Source organism: Carcharhinus amblyrhynchos, chromosome 14 (assembly GCF_965287045.1).
Source record: "Carcharhinus amblyrhynchos chromosome 14, sCarAmb.v2.hapA, whole genome shotgun sequence".
In the NCBI taxonomy this organism is placed as follows: Eukaryota; Metazoa; Chordata; class Chondrichthyes; order Carcharhiniformes; family Carcharhinidae; genus Carcharhinus; species Carcharhinus amblyrhynchos.
Window position 1 is genome coordinate 13,407,852 of NC_137337.1, and position 22,789 is coordinate 13,430,640.

Genomic DNA, 22,789 nt, shown 5'->3' on the forward strand with positions numbered 1-22,789 from the left:
GGCACGGAAGACAAAAGGTCTTGGGAGTGTTTCCAACAATAACCAGACAGTCGACCAAGTATGAAGTAATCATGTTAAAGAAATCATGGAGTACTTCACACATCGCTCAATGAATCATCGAATCCTTACAGTAGAGAAGGAGGCCATTTGGCCCATCATGTCTGCAACAATTCCAGCAGCGCATCCCATCCAGGTCTCATCCCGGAACTCCACATATTTACCCTGCTAATCCCCCTAACATCTTATGACACCAAAGGACAATTTAGCATGGCCAATGCATCTAACTGCACATCTTCGAACTGTGTGAGGAAACCAAAGGACCCGGAGCAAACACACGCAGACACGGGGAGAACGTACAAATTCCACATAGACTGTGACCCAAGGTCAGAATTGAACTCGGGTCCCTGGCGATGTGAGGCAGCAGTCCTAACCACTGTGCCTCCATGCCATCAGACATGAAGTGTCTTGCTAGTGATAGAAGGTGGAATCGGAGGCAAGAAATTAAAGGCAGCCTTTTAAAAAAGAAAATTCTGTTCCATTTCTTACCGTCACAGCCCGTTCCCTCTGAGTTTAATTCATATCCAGTATCACAGCGACAAAAGAAGGAACCATATGTGTTGATGCAATGTTGGCTGCAAGGATTCTCTCCAGCACATTCGTTGACATCTAGATTACGGAGACATAGAACCAGTGTCAGCACAAGTGAGTCACACGTGGGGATAAAGTAAATCAGATGTCCTTTATCCTCTTATGAAAATCAATTCCTAGTGAATTCCAGGCGACTACTGTCAAAGACAAATGCACCAACATTTAAGGTCACATGGAGGCTACAGGAAGCAGTTCGCAAAGTAAACACTGTTAAAGACAAATATATGGCTGAATTTGTGTGCATGAGATGAGAAGATGCCACAGTCTTGATTCTTATGGCAAGAAAAATATTTGTAAAATGAGAAGGGGTTACATGAAAAAATAGATGCAAAAGATGCACATGGGCAACTATACATAAAAAAGTACATGAAAAATGCACATGAAAAAATGCACACAAGCAAAGTGTATATGAAAAAAGGCACACAGGCAAGGTGTATATGAAAAAATGCACATGGAAAAATATATATGAAAATGTATCTGACAAATTGCACCAAAGAAAATATACATTAAAATATACATGAAAAACGTACAGGAAGAAATGCACACGAGAAAGGTGTATATGAAAAAACGGTGTTCTTCCAAAGCAACAAGGGAGTTTGATGACCACAACTGGATGTGAGCCTTCACACCAAAGGATAAAGTTTCAAACAGTTCACATCATTTACTCCACGTTGTTGTTTGTGAGATTTTGGAATTTGTGAGTTAGTTGCCATGATTCCCACAATAATTATCATTTTGTTGGCTGCAAAGTGTTTTAGGACATCCTCAGATAGTAACAGGCACTACACTAATGCAAGCTCTATCTTGTTCTTTCTCAACAGGTACTCATTGCAGTTGAAGAGTTGCACAATTGAGACTGTTCTGACCTGTCAGGTCACCCAGAAGAAGAACTGGCAAAAAAACATATCACTTAATTATTCAAAAAAACCTGAGATAAATATTGCTCCAGCTGTGAGTGATCTCCAGGAAGAGTTACTGATAGCATGTATTTTGCTGAAGCAACATTGGTGCCAGCTTCTCCCAGTCTTGGATGAATCCTACACACTCCAGCTAGGATTAGCCTGCCACAGGGTGAAGGGCCAAAAGAGGGCTGGAGTTAATGAGACTGTGAAATAGGACCATGGGCATGGCTTCAGGACTGGGGTAGGGGGCATGCAAAATAGAGGGGGTGTCAACGCCACTGCCTTTCCACACACCCCCATAACATGGAAATTGGCAGCCCCCCCAACATATTTAAACAAATATTCAAGGGTAAACTGAACTTGTTAACAAGCCTATTGATCCCGACAGTGCGCTGCCCATGACAGAATACATGGGCAGTCAGATGGGAGTGGGTAGGCTGTTCTTGTAATGTAAGAAGTTTTTTAATGGGTGGGAAGGAAAAGTTTGGGGGGGGGGACTACCACTTTTTGGGGGGTGTCCTTTGTGTCTTAGGAGTGGCCCCCACCTTTTGTGCTACCCATCTGCTCTCTAAAACCGTCCACCCCCCACCCCTCAATTCCCCTTCTCCAAGATGCCTAAACCCACCCCATCCAATACCACAAACATACCTTACTCTGGGAGCCATGGGGCCTCCTTTATGGGCCAGCTTGCAGCCTGGAGCACCCACAAATGCACCCTGGGAGCTGTAGGGACTGCTGGGCCTGTCAGCTAATTGATTGGCCAGAGCTGTGGGCAGGCTGTCATGGAGCAAGACAATTCCACATGTCATTTGCTTCCATTAAACGAAACCCCATGTTGTGTCAGCAGCTGGGCAGTTACCTCTGAAATACCAGCTGGCGCCGCCTGGCATGAAGTGGAGTTTAGCACTGCCCAACTGGACAATAACGTTTCTTGAAATGGCAAATGGCAGGGCACGGGGAGAGCTAACCCACCAGATCTATGCTCAGCTGAGTCGGAGAGTTACTGTAGTTGGGTGCCCATGAGTCTCCTTCATGTTTGTAAGGCATGAGGAACACCAGTGGCAAACTGACTATTTCTCACATACATAAAGTGAAATATTTAGACTACAGCATCAAATCCCCATTGTACATGTCCAGAGAAGGGTAATGACTGTTTACATGTGTGTACGTTTGCATGTGTGTATGTGTGTATGTTTACATGAATGTGTACGTTTGCATGTGTGTGTATGTTTGCATACGTACATGTTTGCATATGTACATGTGTGTATATGCACATGTGTGTATATTTGCATGTGTATATGGTTCCATGTGTGTATGGTTGCATGTGTGTATGGTTCTATGTGTGTATATTTGCATGTGTATATGGTTCCATGTGTGTATATTTGCATGTGTGTATGGTTCCATGTGTGTATATTTGCATGTGTGTATGGTTCCATGTGTGTATATTTGCATGTGTGTATGGTTCCATGTGTGCATGTATGTAAACTTAGAGCTGAGCTATGGCTGAAGCACTGATTCTGTTTTGAATGTACAGCTTACGAAATGAATGCTGGTTTTGGAAGGGGTTAAAAGAAGAACATGGGTGAATGAGCCTCTGAATACATGAAGCATGCATCGAGAGCAGCACAGATTGCCAAGGCTGTTCTCATTGAAAATGTGGACCAAGTAGCCACGCAATCAAATGTTGAGAAGTAATTAGCAAGTTTCGTTCTATGTGCCAAATCAGGTGAGGGGAACAAAGGGATTTTGTTATGAGCTAAGAAAATAAATTCAAGTGTAATTTGGCAGCAACTAATTCTTATCTGAAGCTGTTAACTTATTGCCAAGGCCACTATTCACTGTTACAAATAATACCTCTGTTCAAACAGGCAAAGGCAGACAGGAAGGAAAGATTTGCAGTTATATTGTTTATTTCACCCCAAAGCGCTTCACAGTAATGGAGTACCTTTGAAATGGAGTCACTATTGTCGGAAACACGGCAGCCAATTTGTACAGGGCAACACAGGAACAGAAAATGCTGGAAAACTCAGCAGGTCTAACAGTATCAGTGCAGAGAGTAGAGCTAATGTTTCAAGTCTGGGTGACCCTTTGTCAGAGCGTACATGGTGGTACATAGTGAATCCCTGCAAACAGCAATATGATAAAATGATGAAAGAATCTGTTTTGGTGATATTGATTGAGGGTTAAATGTTGGGCAGGATGCCGAGGTTAACTTCCCTGATCATCTTTGAAATTATGCCACGCGATTGTTCCCATCCACACGAGAGGGCAAGAGGGGGGGCTCAGTTTAACATTGCATCCACAAGATAGCAAATCTCACTCTCAGTAATGCATTGCAATGTCAGACTTGATTTCTGTGGCCACGTGCTGGTGTGGGACTTGAACCCACAGCCTTTTGGCACAGAGGCAAATGTGTTATCAACTGAGCCATGATTGAGACAAGTTGGAGCATTCTGTTTCCGTGAGGGACTAGAAAAAGATAGGCTTAGTTCCAAATCCGCAGTGAGTTGGAAGTGGTCTACTCGTGGCTTTAATGATCAGGTGAACATCTCTTCCTAACTTCTCATGAACTTACGTTGTGAGATGGAGATGCCGACACTGGGCTGGGATGGACACAGTAGGAAGTCTCACAACATGAAGGATGAAGGAGCAGTGCTCCGAAAGCTCGTGATTCCAAATGAACCTGTTGGACTTTAAAATGGTGTTGTGAGACTTCTTACTGGACTTACATTGGACATTGTTCACAGAGTAGGAAAATGCCAATAAGCAGCAAGGAGAAACATTTTGCATTGGCTTAGCTACTTGTGTACATTTGATTTATTAGATTGGAAAGTCCAATAATTTCAAAAGTCAGTTCTGGGATTATTCCCACTTTGAATTTTACCACTTTGATGGAATGATGCTACCTTGACATGACCTTCCATCAGGGTTCAGCAGGAATCCAGAATTACACTGGCAGGAGTAGGAGCCAGCGATGTTGGCGCACAGTTGCTGACAGTATCCATGTCGACATTCATCAATGTCTGATAAGGAAACAGAGTGGAGTTTAGTCTTAATTTATGTAGTGACACATTTCACGCTCGGAACAAGAGCTAATCATAACGTTTCACCATCGTACTTACTCAAGGATGAACATGAGTTAAAAACATTTATTTGTGTTATGGCACAGAAAATTAATTTTATTCATGTGGGCATCGCTGGCTGGACCAGCATTTATAGCCCACCCTTAACCACCCTCCATATCGGAGCACAATTGAGTCAATGATTGTTATGGATCTGGAGTCATGTGTTGACCAAGCCGGGTAAGGATAACAGATTTCCTTCCCTAAAGGGCATTAGTGAACCAGATGTATTTTTTACAACAATGGTTTCATGGTCATCATCAGACTTTTAATTCCAGATTTTTATTGAATTCAAATTTCACAATCTGCCATGGTGGAATTCGAACCCAGATCCCCAGAGCATTACTCCGAGTCTCTGGATTACTAGTCCAGTGACAATACCAATCAGGCAGGCTCCGGCTCTTGCTACCTCACTCACCCAATGACTCTTCACACATGAGCTCAAACAACAGGAGACTTGAGTGAAGAAGCTGCAACAAATTGTGCCTAGGTGGCGCGGTGGCACAGTGGTTAGCACTGCTGCCTCACAGTGCTAGGGACCCAGGTTTGATTCCCAGCTTGGGTCACTGACTGTGTGAAGTTTGCATGTTCTTCCCATGTCCAGGCACTCCGGTTTCCTCCCACAGTCCAAAGATGCATGGGTTAGCTTGATTGGCCATGCCTAATTGCCCCTTGGTGTCAGAAGGACTAGCTTGGATTAATGCATGGGTTATGGGGATAGGGGCTGGGTGGGATTGTGGTCAGTGTAGACTTGATGAGCTGAATGACCTCCTTCTGCACTGTAGGGATTCTATGATTTATTTTCTAATCATTTGTTTCCTACAGGGGTGGCATCTCTGAGTAGAAATCCTGGGAGATTAATTTTATTTCCTTCATGTATATCAGAGTAAATTGACACTTACCCATACACTGTCCTTCTGTTAACCAGTAGCCCTCAGTGCAGGAGCAGCTGTAGCCTCCTTCAGTGTTTATACAGATCTGTGAAGGGTTACACTGGTGGGTCCCTGTTGTACATTCATCGATATCTGCTCAGAGGAAAGAAGACAAACATGTTCGTGATGCTGCAAGATTTCAGGTCTTTCTTTAAAGGTGGAAGTCAAAGGGAGATAACTTGCTCAACTGGATACAGCTGGATACAGTCTCAATATTACACTGGAGAAATGGTACTTAAACACTATCATCTCATACGGGACAGTTTCTCTTGTTACTGTTACTTTATACTGGCCACAGATCTCCAAATGAAAAGCTTGAACGTTTCCCCTGTTCATCGCACAGACAACCAATAGACAAAAGAAAGACTTGCATTCATACTGCACCTTCCGCAGCCTTGCAACATTCCAAAGCACTCGACTAAGCTTATTTATTAGTCACAAATACATTAACACTGCAACAAAGTTGCTGTGAAAATCCCCTAGTCACCACATTCCAGCGCCTGTTCAGATACAGAGGGAGAATTTAGTGTGGCCAATGCACCTAACCAGCACATCTTGCGGGCAGTGAGAGGAAACTGGAGAAACCCAAAGGAAACCCACGCAAACATGGGGAGAACGTGCAGACTCCGCACAGGCAGTGACCCAAGCCGAGCATCAAACCCGGGTCAATGGCACTGAGACAGCAGTGCTAACCACCAGGTCATCATGCCGTCCCTACCGTCACTGATATCTCTTTTGCTGTAGGAAACCAGTGGCTAATTTGTACACAGCAAGCTCCCACAAATAGCAATGCGATAATCGGGCTCAGTGATATTGGCTGAGAGATGAATGTTGGCCATGACAACTTCTTTGCACTTCTAAGTAATAGAGCCAAGGGGTCTTTCATATCTACCTCAAAAGGGAAGGCAGGACCTCAGATTAATATCTCAGCTGAAAGATGGCACCTCCCCATGGCTGAACTGGATTGTGTCGGTTGGATTTTTGGACTCAACTCTCTGGAGTGGCACTGCCAGTGTTGTTTTTCAGTGGGCACGGGAAGTTTAGGCCAGGTACACAGTGCTCAAACGTGGTCCCATTGGTGCATTCACTGATGAAAGTTTTAGACACGGCTGTTCGAACTTCAATGACTGAAGACAATGCATTGAATTCTATGGGATGGCCATCTCTGGCACACTAACCAGGCAGCACAATGGAGAGGGTCCCGGAATTCAGATGAGTGGGATTAGGCTTGCTGGGGTTGGTCAGGCAGGTTTTGGGAGGGGGTTTAATGGGGAGGTGGTAAGAGGTTGAAGGGGAAGTGTTTCCAAGGGGACACATGTTCTTCAATTGGCCTCAGGGCAGGTAGGTCATCCGCCACCTTCACCGCCACACCCTCCCATCGTCTCCCCCATCCTGCCAGTCAATCTTCCACCCCCAGTTCTCTGCAAACTCCCTGAAGCCCTGTACCAACCCAGCCACAGGCAGGAACAAGAGTCTGGGTGTTCTGAGGTCATTGCACCCAAGGCCAGACCATGATGAGGTGGGACTCCCATGACTGAAGCTACAGATACAAACCATTCAGTAATGGGGTCAATTGCATGCTCCAGGATACTGCACAGTAAGGAGTTCACTACGATGGGCCACAGGATCACCTATAGGACACTATCTGCTCTGATCACAGAGTGAGCACTCATGCAGGGTCCAATGCAACATGGACTATTCCCTCCCTGGATCAAGCCTGGGTTTTCCTGAGCCGTCATTAACTTTGGCATGTCAAATAAAGCTTTAAGTTTATTTATTAAGTTTATATTAACACTGCAATGAAGTTACTGTGAAAATCCCGTAGTCGCCACATCCCGGTGCTTGTTCGGGTTCACTGAGGGAGAATTTTAGCATGGCCAGTTCACCTAACCAGCACAGCTTTTGGACTGTGGAAGGAAACTGGAACATCTGGAGGAAACCCACACAGACACAGGGAGAATGTGCAAACTCCACACAGATAATGAACCAAGCGGGAATTAAATCTGGGTCTGTGGAACTGTGAGGCAGCAGTGCTATCCACTGTGCCAGCGTGCCAGCCTCACTGTGCCAGTGTGCCAGCCTCACTGTGCCAGTGTGCCAGCCTCACTGTGCCAGTGTGCCAGCCTCACTGTGCTACTGTGCTGGCCTCACTGTGCCAGCGTGCCAGCCTCACTGTGCTACTGTGCTGGCCTCACTGTGCCACCATGTTGCCCCTGCTGCCTCAGCTACGATTCTCACCAACTTCTACAGATGTACTGTAAAAAGCATTCTTTCTGGTTGTATCACAGATTGGTATGGGCTCCTGCTTTGCCCAGGACTGCAAAAGGTCATGAACGTAGCTCAATCCATCACGCAAACCAGCCTCCCATCCATTGATTCTGTCTACACTTCCTGATGCCTCAGCAGAGCAGCCAACATTAATAAGGATCCTACACACCCCGGGCATTCTCTCACAGTGGCAGCAGTGCCAACCACCGTGCTACATGTCACCTTTTAATTCTTTGATTGCTCTTAATGATGCCACAAAAGCAATCGAGGGTGAGTGTCTGCTTTGATTCTCAGTGAGCAGAGCATGAGATGATGGCAACGCCTATAAAAACAAGAGCGTACATTTGTATGGCGCCTTTGACATCCAAAGGGCTTCATAGATGTGTTTACCCAAGTGCCCAATATGTGAGAGGCATAAAATTATCCCTGAGCTTGTTCCAGCTCTGTGTTTGTCCCTTAAATAACTTGCCAATCTCTGATTTAACGAAACAAAAATCATTATTTATACACATTTCATTATTGTCCCCTTTTTCAGCACTTTTACACCCCATTGTTACGGAGGCCCGAGAGAAACAGAGTCCGGGAGCTGTGTGCCCTGGGGAAAGGAAGGGTTAACCACTAATTAAGCAGGAGAACTGTGTCAGTAATAGCTGATGAAAATAATTATCGAGGCAGCATTCTCCAGTACAAATATTATCAAACGCATCTCTCTGGGGAGAAACTTGTCCAACAAATTCCTTGCCGCAGTATGCCGAGCCCCAAATATCTCTGCAAAAATATGATTAAAAGCCAGTGGAAAGATTCCATTTTAGTGATTATATCATTATATTGTATTATTGTATTCCTGCTGCTCTGGTCATTTCTGGCTTAGTTGTTAAGTAATCAGTTCTAATAATATTTTCTATATCTCACATCACAATTCCCAGGTGGTTATTAATCTGATATTACAGTTAAGTGTAGAATTTATTATAACAATCCTCAGGGAGAGTTTCGCCATCAGTACGTTAATTTAAATCAAATCACACTCTCTAACTAACGGTTTTCACACCGTTCTCAGCTCACTGGAGACCATTCACCCATTTAAGCCTGTCCAAGGTATTAACATTTCATTCCTGTGTGCTGTTCATTTCTGCACATTTTTAACTCCTGCTCCTTCAAACAAATCTCATTGTGCAAATTTCTCTTGATAAAGGTAGTGCAGTCATTGGTCCATTTAAGTCTGAACGCTAAATTCACACACTGGCAGTAGGAGCAGGCTGTATGATATTGGAGAATTCCGGCATGTTTTCAAGGAAGAGTTAGGCATAGGACTTGGGGCTAAAGGGATCAAAGGGTATGGGGGACAGTGGGAACAGGTTACTGTGTTGGATGATCAGCCATGATCATAATGGATGGCGGAGCTGGCGCTTAAAGGCTGAATGACGTACTCCTGCTCCTATTTATCATGTTTCTAAGTTTCTATTGAACAGTTTTAGGAATTTATTAGAAGTAGGCCATGTATCTCCTCCAACCACTGGAAACAACTACCAACAGATTCTTCTCTGCTATCATCAGACTCTTGAATGGTCCTATCATACATTAAGCTGATTTTTCTTTTTACTCTGCAACAGCATCCTTTTCCTTTTCCCTATGTACGCTATGAATGGTGTGGAGATGCTGGCGTTGGACGAGTGGGCACAGTAAGATGTCTCACAACACCAGGTTAAAGTCCAACAGGTTTATTTTAAATCATGAACTTTTGGAGCGCTGCCCCTTCATCAGGTGAGTTGCTGATGAAGGAGCAGTGCCTAAGCAACCACTCACCTGATGAAGGAGCAGCGCTCCAAAAGCTCGTGATTCCAAATAAACCTGTTGGACTTTAACCTGGGATTGTGAGACTTCTTATTGTACTCTATGAATGGTACGTGTTGCCTGTGTAGCATGGAAGAAACAATACTTTTCACTGTGTCCCATCCAATGCATTGACAATAATAAATCAAATCAAATCTGTTTCAGAATCCTCTCTGTAGCTCTCAACATATTGTTAGGGTAAGATTGAATCCTTGGGAAAAATTGAAAGCATCTTGATGATTCCAGCAAGCAATAGATGCTAATTCTATTCACTACGTAACAATCTGTTCCCTTCCCCTACCGTCTTACTAAACTCTCTTTACAGTGATTAGCCTCACTCCTTGTTGAGAAACATGGCAATGACCAGATAAGCCAGCTTTCGAAAAGTTAACCTCGCTGCCACTTCCACAACCTCATTGAGTTGCTGGAAGTTGTGGGCCAGTTCCATGCTTATCCCTGATCACCTGATCAACTGATATGGGCGATATGGTGGCACGGCAGCCTCACAGCTCTAGGGACCTGGGCTCGATTCCCGGATTGGATCATGCCTGTGTGAAATTTGCACATTCTCTCCGTGTCTGCGTGGGTTTCCTCTGGGTGCTCCGGTTTCCTTCCACACTCAAAAGATGTATGGGTTAGGTGGATTGGCCGTGCTAAATTGCCGCTTAGTGTCCCGAGATGCGTAGGTTAGAGGGATTAGTGGGGCAAATGTGTGAGGCTGCGGGGAGAGGGCCTGCACTGGGATTGTGGTCGGTGCAGACTCGATGGGCTGAATGGCCTCCTTCGGCACCGTATGGATTCTAACTTATAAAGCAGAGATTTACTGGGAATATTATTTATCGGCCAATAGTGGGATGTTCTTCTTTCTCCCCCACCTTTGCAATCACCAGACTTGAAGCCATTGTCATCACTGGCTGAATGTCTTCAGATTGCACCAAATTTACACAAGATTGAGGAAAACTTTTAAAAAATGAAGCAGAAAAAAGATTGTGCAACTGGAAATCTGAGGTGCAAGCCAGCCGAGAGCTAGCGTGTTTAAATGAAACCCTATATCCCTGCCAGAGAGAAGATTAAGAACAACAGATTCATGTGGTCTCTGAGTGCAAAAGACATTCCTTTTTTGGACTTGTTCAGAAAATAATTTGCATTGTTTCTGGAAGACATAAATAAAAAGGCATTGTTACAGAATGAAATCATTAGTACGGTCAGTGGAATTCATCAAGATAAAGACTAAAATAATAGAAGGCTCCATGTGCCTTTGAGGATCAATCCCAGGGCAGGGTATAGATTGTTATATTTGCACGTAAAAGCCTATTTTACAATCATTCTGGCCCAGGGATGGCCGATGGCCAGTGCTAACAGAGGCCACCTGTTTCCAGTTAAAGTCTCACACTTCAGAGAACTTGGCTCCAACAAGCTCGACATCTGCTCCAAATGTGAACTCTTCCTCTGGGGCCCACAAAAATAATTCAACACTTAACTTTATTGGGCCTCTTCAGTTCCATCGCCCGCAGGAAGGCAGTCACTGAACGGCAACTTTCTTATTCTGGCACCTAAAACAGGCAGGTCATTGGACATCTCAAAATGTCGGATGTGTTCAGAGGTGTGGCCCTCTGTCTTGGATTCTCAGCATGGGATTTGGTTCTTGGGCAGACTGGAGACATGATTTGATGTCTGTTTAACACTCGCTCATTTGTACCACATCTAAAGAGGTGACAGAGCAAGTGCTAAAACAAAAGCAAAATATTGTGGTTGCTGGAGGCCAGAAATAAAATCAGAAATCATAGAATCCCTACGGTGCAGAAGGAGGGAATTTTGCCCATTGATTCATAGACCATAGAACCTTACAGTGCAGAAAGAGGCCCTTCAGCCCATCGAGTCTGCACCAATCACAATCCCACCCAGGACCTATTCCCCGTAAACCCTCATATTTACCCTGCTAATCCCCCTGACACTAGGGTCAATTTAGCATGGCTAATCAATCTAACCTGCACATCTTCGGACTGTGGGAGGAAACTGCAGCACCTGGAGGAAACCCACGCAGACATGGGGAGAATGTGTTACCGCCACACAGACAGTGACCCGCGACCGGAATTGAACCCGGGTTCCTTGCGCTAAATGGCAGCAGTGCTAACCACTGTGCCACCATGCGCACCCCCCTCTCCCCGAAGCATGCGAGCATTGTCATTCAACAAGGATACGTGTTGCTTCTGAAGAACAGAGAGAGACTCAAAGATCTGCCAGCCATTGTAGCTGATAGCAGAAATAATCCTGCCTTTGATTGGCTGGTGTATGTCATCCGGACCTTGTATCATGATGTCTGATGGCTAAAGAGTCATTGGCTGAAGCCAGCTGAGGTTACATTCTGTTATGTTAACAGCAACTTCACCTTCAATCTTGAACTTGGACTGTATGTGACCAGTACTCTATCGCAAGGATGTCCTTGCTATCGAGGGAGTACAACAAGGTTTACCAGGCTGATTCCTGGAATGGCAGGTCTGTCATATGAGGAGGGACAAAGTTGGTTAGGATTGTATTCACTGGAGTTTAGAAGACTGAGAGGGGATCTCATAAAAACTTGTAAAATTCTGAAAGGATCAGACGGAATAGATTCAGAAAGAATGTTCCCAATGGTGGGGGAGTCCAGAACTAGAATCATAGAGTCATAGAGGTTTCCAGCTTTGAACCAGGCCCTACAGCCCAACTTGCCCAAACTAGCAAAAATTTGTTAGTTTTTAACCAGGCTGTTCCTAATTGCATTTTTCCTCCATACCCATTTTACCCATGTAACTGTCTAAATGCTTTTTAAAAGACAAAACTGTGCCCACCTTTACTGTTACCTGTGGCAGCTCATTTCAGACACTCACCACCCTCTGTGTGAAAAAATTGCCCCTCTTTTGTATCTCTCCCCTCTCATCCTAAATCGATGCTCTCTCGTTTTAGACTCCCCTGCCTTTAGGAAAAGATGTTGACTCTGTAGCTGATCTGTGCCCCTCATTATTTTATAGACCTCTATAAGTTTACCCTAAGTTTCCCTACACTCCAGGGAAAAAAGTCCCAGTCTATCCAGCCTCTCCTTATAACTCAAATCATCAAGTCCCAGTTGCATCCTAGCACTCTTTCCAGTTTAATGATACCCTTTCTATAGTATTGTGAACTGTACACAGTATTCCAAGTATGGCCTTACCAATGACTTGCACAGCTTCAACAAGACGCCCCAGCTTCTGTATTCAATGTTCAGACCAATGAAACCAAGCATGCCGAATGCCTTCTTCACCACCCTGTGCACATGTGACTCCACTTTCAATGAGCTATGAACCTGTACCTCTAGATCTCTTTGTTCTGTAGCTCTCCCCAACGCCCTACTATTAACTAAGGATGGCAGTTCAAGCTACCAAAATGCATCACCGCATGGAGTGCCCCAGGGGTCGGTGCTGGGGCCTCAGCTATTTACCATTTATATCTGGAGGAGGGAACCGAGTGTGGGGTGTTGAAATTTGCTGATGACACCAAAATTGGTGGAAAGGCAAATTGTGCAGAGGGTGGGGAGAGTCTACAGAAGGATCTAGATAGGCTGGGCGAATGGGCTAGGAAATGGCAAATGGAATTTAAAGCTGGCAAGTGCGAGGTGGTCCACTTTGGTAGGAATAATGGTAGGAAGGATTATTACTTACGTGGAGAAAAACTGCAGCAGGCGACGGTGCAGAGGGACCTCGGGGTCCTTGTGCATGAGTCGCAAAAACCCAGCTTGCAGGTGCAGCAGGTGGTCAGGAAGGCGAATGGGATGCTGGCCTTCATCGCGAGGGGGATTGAATATAAAAGTAGGGAGGTCTTGCTGCGGCTGTATAGGGCATTGGTGAGGCCGCAGCTGGAGTACTGTGTGCAGTTTTGGTCACCGCACTTACGCAAGGATATTTTGGCCTTGGAGGGAGTGCAGAGGAGGTTTACTAGGCTGATACCGGAGTTGAGGGGGTTGAGCTATGAGGAGAGGCTGAATAGATTTGGCTTATACTCGTTACAGTTTAGAAGAATGAGGGGAGATCTCATTGAGACATATAAGATGATGAATGGGATGGATAGGATAGAGGTGGAGAGACTCTTCCCGCTCAGAAAGGATAGTAGGACTAGGGGGCACAGCCTCAGGATAAAGGGGGGGCGGTTTAGAACAGAGTTGAGGAGGAACTTCTTCACTCAAAGGGTGGTGAATCTCTGGAATTCTCTGCCCGTTGAAGTGGTGGAGGCTGCCTCGCTAAATATTTTTAAGACGCGGGTTGATGGGTTTTTGATAAGAGAGGGGATTAAGGGTTATGGGGAGAGGGCGGGAATGTGGAACTGAGCCACGACAGATCAGCCATGATCTTATTGAATGGTGGGGCAGGCTCGAAGGGCTAGTTGGCCTACTCCTGCTCCTATTTCTTATGTTCTTATGTTCTTATCTGCCATTCATCAGCCCACAGACCCAATTGATCAAGGTGCCATTGCTATCCTAGATAACCTTCTTCACTGTCCACTACCCACCAGTCTTGGTGTCATCAGCAAACTTACTAACCATGTCTCCTAAATTCTTAACCAAATCATTAATATAAGTAACAAGTAACAGTGGACCCAGCACCGATCCCTGAGGCACACCGCTGGCCACAGGACTCAAGTTTGAAAAATAACCCTCTACAACCTCTTTTTGTCTTCTGTCACCAAGACAATTTTGCATCCAGTTGGCTACCTCACCCTGGATCCCGTGAAATTTAAACTTATGCAATAACCTACCATGCAGTTCCTTATCAAAGGCCTTGCTAAAGTCTATGTAGATAATGTTGACTGCACTGCCCTCATCTATCTTCTTGATTACCCCTTCAAAAAACTCAATCAAATTTGTAAGATATGATTTTCCACTCACAAAGCCATGCTGACTGTCCCTAATCAGTCCTTGCCTCTCTGAATGCCTGTCGATCCTATCACTCAGAATTAGAACTAGGGATAATAGTTTGAAAATAAGGGGCAAACCTTTTAGAACTGAGGCAAGGGGAAATTTCTTCACCCAGAGAAGTGGTGCATTTGTGAAATTCACTACCACAGAATATAGTTGAGGCCAAAATGTTTTGTGATTTCAAGAAGAAATTAAATATAGTTCTTGGGCTAAAGGGATCAAGGGATATGGAGGAAAGGGGGAGGTCAGAAATGTTAGCATGTCAACAGGGTATTCATAACAATCAATAGTTTGTGTTCACCATTACCAGCTCTATTTCCATTCTCTCTTAAACTGAAGTTAAATTTCCAATTAGTCAAGGTGGGATTTGAACTGGGATTCCCTGGATTTTGAATCCAGCTCTCTATTCTTTAATGTCTCAACAGCACCTTGTAGATATTTCACTCTCTGGAAGCTGAGAACAAGTTCAAGCTGCTGTTCCCCTGGTTGTTGTGCGTTTTAGGTTTGTAATGTTTTGGTTTCCTGGTCTTTTCTTTGTTCTCTTGGGGTGGTCTAACTAGATAAAATTCAGGCCTATCCATCTTTCTCTGTAAGCCAAACCAAAAATTGATTCCATCAAACAAATGCCAAGAATGTCCTCCAGGCAGGAATGAAAAAGAATACGATCTAAGTAGAAAAACCACAGCACCGACCTCTACAACATTACTAAGCGATGCATGAAAACTTCCTTCAAATCTCAATTAAATAGAAATAACAACCCAGAGAGAGGAATAATTCCAAGGACTCGTGCTCAACCCAAGAACACTGATGCCAAGGTCAGAGTCCAGTACGCAAATCTTTCGGCATGACACCATCAGGACAAACTCCAGAACATCCATCATTTTTCCAAGGATACACCTGCCAAGAATTTCTGATATTCCCAGATCATCACGGATCACTCCAACAAACCAGCCTCCCATCTATTGACTCTGTCTACACTTCCAGCTGCCTTGGAAAAGCTGCCAGCATAATGCAGGGCCCCATGCACCCGGAATATTCTCTCTTCCACCTTCCTCCGTTGGGAAAAAGATATAAAAGACTGAGGTCACGTACCAACCGGCTCAAGAACAGCTTCTTCCCTGCTGCCGTCAGACTTTTGAATGGACTTACCTTGCATTAAGTTGATCTTTCTCTACACCCTAGCTATGACTGTAACAGTACATTCTGCACTCTCTCATTCCCTTCTCTATGAATGGTATACTTTGTCTGTATAGCATGCAAGAAACAGTGCTTTTCACTGTATGTTAATACATGTGACAATAATAAATCAAATCAAATCATCTCCGACAACATTCTATGATGGACTGGAGAAAGAGTTGCCTCTGTTTTCCCTGACATCCAGTAACGTAGGGTTACCATCTCTGGTTGAATAGATTTCTGACAGTGTGATTATGGGTGGGATTTCTGGCTGTGCGCAGTCCCTAGACTGGAAATTCCTGCCCAAACTCAATGGACCTGTAAATGGTCTGCCAAATTTTCTGTCTCGCCCATTATGTTCCCCATGGGAGGTTTCAGCCTACATAACCAAAAACTTCCAACACACAGTCCCTACAATCTGGTCAGTTAAGCAGTCCAAATTCTCCAAAACTGATATCTTTACAAAGTTTAAAGTTCATTTATTAGTCACAGGTAGGCTTACATTAACACTGCAATGAAGTTACTATGAAAATCCCCTAGTTGCTGCACATTAGAATTCCATTCCAAATCTCTTCCCGCATCTATGGTGCACAAAAGCAGACTTCCATCTGCTTCCATAGCTAGTTATTCAAGCAACAAGCCACTAGTCTGTTGCCTGGAGCTTATAGCTTGAGGGGTGCCATTGCACATCAAGCGTAACTCACCAGGACTCTCTCCCGCTTTGCCACTCACCATTAGCCTGTTTTGGAAAGATTTGCAGGTTGACACTCAACCTGTTTGACCACATCATGAACCTTCATTGTTCACCTAATCCTGGGGTGGGACACGAACCTGGATCTTCTGGTTCAGAGGCAGGCATGTTACCCACTGGGCCACATGATTTCCACCTTTGTAATTACAATTGTCTCAAGAACTTTAAAAACACTTTCTTTTTTAAGTTGCCGCTATGATATTCCTTCTGGATAGCTCACTGCTGGGCTCTTTAATTCCTGGAGCTGGCAAGGTGGTCTTGGAGGCTGACGGCCTGATGGAATGGCAGCAGCCTAAAAATGTAAGGGCAGCACAGTGGCACACTGGTTAGCACTGTTGCCTCACAGTGCCAGTTACCCGTTTGATCCCTAGCTTGGGTCACTGTTTGTATGAAGTTTGCACATTCTCCCCGTGTCTGCATGGGTTTCCTCCAGGTGCTCTGGTTTCCTCCCACAGTCCATAGATGTGCGGGTTAGTTGGATTGGCCAAGCTAAATTGCCTGTTAGTGCCAGGGGGACTAGATAGGGTAAATGTTTGGGGTTATGGGAGCCTGGGTGGGATTGCAGTCGGTGCAGACTTGATGGGCCGAATGGCCTCCTTTTGCACAGTAGGGATTCTATGATTCTATGAACGTATAGAACATATAGAGAAGGACGGATATTCCTACCCTCATCAACTCCCTATTCTCTTTGAGATGGAAGTAATACATTAGAGGGCAGAATAGACAGAGATTTCCTTTCAAGCCTGTTACCGTATCTCCTGTCTCATCGATCAGAACAGTTTGATTGACAAGAGAGATTTTAGCTCAGCTGCTTACTTTGCAACGTTGCAAAGTAAGCAGCTGAGCTAAAATCTCTCTTGTCAATCGATTTGATTAGAAGTTCTCAATTTGATTGGAACAGGGACTCTTGCCAGTGTTTTGTTGCGGCATTAATTTATTAGCTACGCAAAAAATGATTTTTGATTACCATACTGTCCAGGCTGAGATGCAGATTTTTTTATGGCCTGTTAGGCTCCTGATGTTAATCAGTGGAAGCACGGGAGAGGGTGTGTCAGGAAGTATTGAACACTTGGCCAAACTGCTTCCCAGACACTCCTTAGTGCAGCTAGTTTCAGTGATTGCCAACTATTTCCAATCAGTAAGCACCCTGATTCAAAGTTGCCGTGCTGACTTCAATGAAATGTGGGCCATTAATTTAACTTTGCCAACTGCGGCATGATTACAGAACACAAAGGAGTTCTGAAGTCATTAATCTTCAGCTATTTCAATGGTTTTGTGATAAACCCTGTGTTCAGTGGGGTCAACCCTGGCTTTGTTATATGTAAATGTACCAATCGCATGACAAAGACTGGTAAACAATAACGTTGGCTCTTTCTTTCAGGTTAAGACAATGTACAAACAAAACTAACGGGGAGGCTAGGCGCTAAGTGTAGCACACCTGATATCTGCTCCCGCTGCTCGTGGACTTTCTCAGAAGACTAAGGAAATTCAGCATGTCAGCTACGACTCTCACCAACTTTTACAGATGCACCATAGAAAGTATTCTTTCTGGTTGTATCACAGCTTGGTATGGCTCCTGCTCTGCCCAAAACCACAAGGAACTACAAAACGTTGTGAATGTAGCCCAATCCATCACACAAACCAGCCTCCCATCCATTGACTGTCTACACTTCCCACTGCCTCGGAAAAGCAGCCAGCGTAATTAAGGACTCCATGCACCCCGAACTTTCTCTCTTCCACCTTCTTCCGTTGGGAAAAACATACAAAAGTCCGAGGTCATGCACCAACCGACTCAAGGACAGCTTCTTCCCTGCTGCTGTCAGACTTTTGAATGGACTTACTTTGCTCTAAGTTGATCTTTCACTACACCCTGGCTATAACTGTAACACTACACTCTGCACTCTCTCCTTTCCTTCTCTATGAATGGTATGCTTTGTCTATATAGTGTGCAAGAAACAATATTTTTCATTGTATGTCAATACATGTGACAATAATAAATCAAATCAAATCAAAAAAGTCATGGGACTAACACATCACATCCTGTCAGGCAGAGAGTGATTGACTGCTCTTTGAGATATGCATCCATAAGGGTAAATGTACTTTATATTATGACAGGCTTTTGGCTGGCTGACAGGCAGCTCACTGCTCTGCCATGCCTGCGGTGAAGATTTTGAGGCCTTGGTCTCATGTTGAGTGGGATCAGTAAATGACGGAGGCCCATTGAGCACCCCACATTTGCTGACCAGCTTTGACCCAGATGAAGATGGAGTGGTGGAGACACCGGAGATAGCACCTGGTGGGGATGTCAAGGCTGAGTTTAGCTGCATTTTGCAGCTTCTTCCTCGCTCCTACCCAGAGGAGTAGCTACTTTCCTCTAGGTCTAATATCAACTACTCTCCTCTAGGTCTAATATCAAACTTATCTTTTCAGATAAGTCACGCTATGTATGTCATTCGATGGCAAATTGCAGTGGCGCAGTGGTATTGTCACTGGATCAGTATCCAGAAACCCAAGGGTATGCTCCGGGAACTTGGATTCGAATCCCATCGTGGCAGATGATGAAATGTGAAGTCAATAAAAATATGGAATTTAAAATCAAACGGTGACCACAAAACCATTGTCGATTACCGTAAAAACCCATCTGATTCACTAATGTCCTTTAGGAAAGGAAATCTGCCATCCTTATCCAGTCAGGCCTACGTGTGGCTCCAGAGTCACAGCCATGTGGTTGACTCTTAACTGCCGTCAGGGATGGGGAATAACTGCCCAACCAGCGATGCCCGCATCCCATGAACGATTAAAAAGGAAAGGGGCTTGCCATCAGGAACATGCACTTTAAGCACACCCAGCAGTACGCCCCTTTCAAAATGGCACCGGCCACATTGTCTGGGATAATAATGTAAGAAACAGGAGCTGCAGTAGGCCATTTGGCCCTTTGTGTTCCGCCATTCAACAAGATCAAAGCTAACTCTCTACCTCAACTCTACTGACCCCTTTCAGAGGAGGTCAAGAAGACCCCTGTCTGTTCTTCCAATTAGTCTTCCTATGTTGCACTGTTAAGACATTATTCATTTGCCCTTTCAGTGTGTGGGGTAACAGTTATTTATTCTGTCACATTAATCTTATTCTCAAAGGTCTTTTTCTTAATTTAAGCAATTAATTGTGAGCAGTGTGCAGCAATCCAAAACTCATTTATTTTCAGCAAACATTCTGCCTGGAGTCCCAACAAAAGACCTCATCCATAACAGCAGAATCCTTCTCCCATGCCAGAGATCAGTGGGGTAGGCTGGTGCCAGCAGCAGTCATGAATTATGTACACTTTCATATTTGTGTTAACCTTATCGTAGCTAATGGAATTCTTTACATGTGTGGAAAGAATGAAAGGATTATGTACGGATTATGGGGCGGGTTGTCCAGTTCCCATGCCTGTAAAGTCCTCCAGTTCTACAACCCTTCGGGATCTCTGTGTTCCTCCATTCCAGGCTGTCCGTACGTCCCTGGTTTTCACTGTTTTTATCATAGAACCCTTCGGCCCATCGAGTCTGCACCGAACACAATCCCACCCCAGGCCCTACCCCCAATATCCCTACATATTACACCCACTAATCCCTCTAAGCTACACATCCCTGGACACTAAGGGGCAATTTCTTAGCATGGCCAATCAACCTAACCCGCACATCTTTGGACTGTGGGAGGAAACCAGAGCACCCAGAGGAAACCCATGCAGACATGAGGAGAACATACAAACTCCACACAGACAGTGACCCAAGCTGGGAATCGAACCCCGGACTCTGGAGCTGTGAAGCAGCAGTGCTAACCACTGTGCCGCCCGTCTTCTTCCACCGGTGACCTAGTCATTCAGCCCAAGGTGGTCAGACCTTGTGAGTGAATGAGTTGTGAGTTATTGTCGGTGGCTTTGATTCCTATATGTTCAACCAGGAATGCCATAGTGGTTAGCACTGCTGCCTCACAGAACCAGGGACCCAGATTTGATTCCCGGCTTAGGTCACTGTCTGTGTGGGGTTTACACAGTCTCCCCATGTCTGTGTGGGTTTCCTCCGGGTGCTCCAGTTTCCTCCCCCAGCCCAAAAATGTGCGGGTTAGGTTAACTGGCTATGATAAATTGCCCCTTAGTGTCAGTGGGACTAGCTAGGGCAAATATGCGGGGGTAGGGCTGGGTGGGATTGTGGTCGGTGCAGACACGATGGACCGAATGGACTCCTTCTGCACTGTCGGAATTTTATGAAAATTCTACAAAATTGCACAGCCGTTGTGTCATTGTACCACAGAAGGAGACTCAGCTTGCTGACTCTGGGCCATTCTCTAAAAAGCAATCCAATCAGTCCCATTCCCCAGCTCTATCCTTTGAAACTTCCTCAACTATCCACACAATTTCCTTCTGAGATCATTCATCATCACAGTTTCCACCACTATCATTGGAAACAAGCTCCAGGTCAAAAGCATTCACTCAGAGTAATTTTTTCCCACACATCCTCCCCAGTCTCTCTTGTACAAAACTTGGTGTCTCCTGGACCTTGTATCATCACCTAATGGGAAGCTTTCCTTTGACTACCTTATCTAAACCAAATCCAACAAATCATTGAACCTACAGTACAGAAGGAGGCCATTTGGCCCATTGAACCTGCACCAATAACAATCCAGGTCCCATCCCTGCAACCTCACATATTTTCTCTCCTAATCCCCCTGACATTAAGTGTCAATTTAGCATGGCCAATCAAGCTAACCCACACATATTTGGACAGTGAAAGGAAACCTGTCATAAACATGTACACCTCAAGCAAATCTCCTTTTAATCTCCTTTGCTCCAAGGAGATCAATCCCAGCTTCTCCAACCCTAATCTTAACATAGAACATAGAACACTACAGCACAAACAGGCCCTTCGGCCCACAAGTTGCACCGATCACATCCATACCTACCAAGCCATAGAACTATCTGTAACTCCCAATCCCTCTAAATCCCATATACTCAAACAGAAGTTTTTTAAAAGACCCCAGCGAGTTCACCTCTACCACCACCCGATTCCAGTCACTCACCACCCTCTGAGTGAAAAACTTACCCCTGACATCTCCTCTGTACTTGCTTCCCAGCACCTTAAACCGGTGTCCTCTCGTAGCGATCATTTCAGCCCTGGGAAATAGCCTCTGAGAATCCACCCTATCTATTCCTCTCAACATTTTATAAACCTCTATCAGGTCGCCTCTCAACCTTTGTCTCTCCAGGGAGAAGAGACCCAGCTCCCTCAACCTATCTTCATAAAGCATGCCTCCCAATCCAGGCAACATCCTTGTAAATCTCCTCTGCACCCTTTCAATAGCTTCCACATCCTTCCTGTAGTGAGGTGACCAGAACTGCGCACAGTACTCCAAGTGGGGTCTGACAAGGGTCCTATAAAGATCTTGGAGCTGAAAATCCCTCAACTCTGGAGCCATGCTGGTAAATCTCCTCTGCACCATCTCAGAGACCCTCACATCCTTCTGGCAACCAGAACTGGATGTAAAACTCCCTAGCTCTGACCTAACCAAAGTTTCAGCATAACCTTTTCTGCTTTTGTAATAGCTCTATATATGAAGCCCAAGGACCCATTTGCTTTGCCAATTACTCCCTCAGTTTGTCCTCCTGCCTTCAAGGATCAATGTACATTAACTCCCATGTCCCTCTGTCCCTGTACAGTGTTTAGAGCTGTGCCCATGAGTTTATATTGTCTCTCTCTATCCCTTTTGCCAAAATTCATTCAGCAACAGTTTAAAGTTTTTAGTTTATTTATTAATGTCGCAAGTAGACTGACATCAACGCTGCAATGAAGTTACTGCAAAAATCCCCTAGTTGCGACACTCCAGTGCCTGTTTGGGTACACTAAGGGAGAATTTAGCACGGCCAATGCACCTAACCAGCACTGTGAGAGGAAACTGGAGCACCTGGAGGAAACACATGCGGACACGGGAAAAATGTGCAGACTCTGCAAAGATAGTGACCCAAGCTGGGAATCGAACCCTGGTCCTGGTGCTGTGAGGCAGCACTGCTAACCACTGTGCCACCTTGCTGACCCTACTTTCTTCACCAGTAGAGGAGTGTGTATATGAAAATCACTCTGCCCTGAGAAAGGGTATAATTTTCCTATTGTTATTAGGGCAGTATGAGGAGAAGTCTGTTATGAAAGGTGCTTGTTATTCCAGGCAGCTACAGAAGGACAAAGGGTATAAGACCTAATCGCTCA

The 22,789-nt window shown here is 44.9% G+C and overlaps 1 protein-coding gene across 2 annotated transcripts in view; it reads right to left on the bottom strand.

Annotated features, from left to right (window-relative positions):
• Positions 1-22,789, bottom strand: part of fbln5 (fibulin 5) — a 69,760-nt gene that overhangs the window by 21,309 nt on the left and 25,662 nt on the right. For both annotated transcript variants that reach the window (XM_080201953.1, XM_080201951.1), the window contains exons 5-7: positions 5,575-5,697; positions 4,457-4,573; positions 547-666 (exon numbers count right to left, since the gene is read on the bottom strand). In XM_080201953.1, coding sequence (XP_080058079.1) covers positions 547-666; positions 4,457-4,573; positions 5,575-5,697 — 360 coding nt within the window. The remainder of the gene's footprint in view (positions 1-546; positions 667-4,456; positions 4,574-5,574; positions 5,698-22,789) is intronic.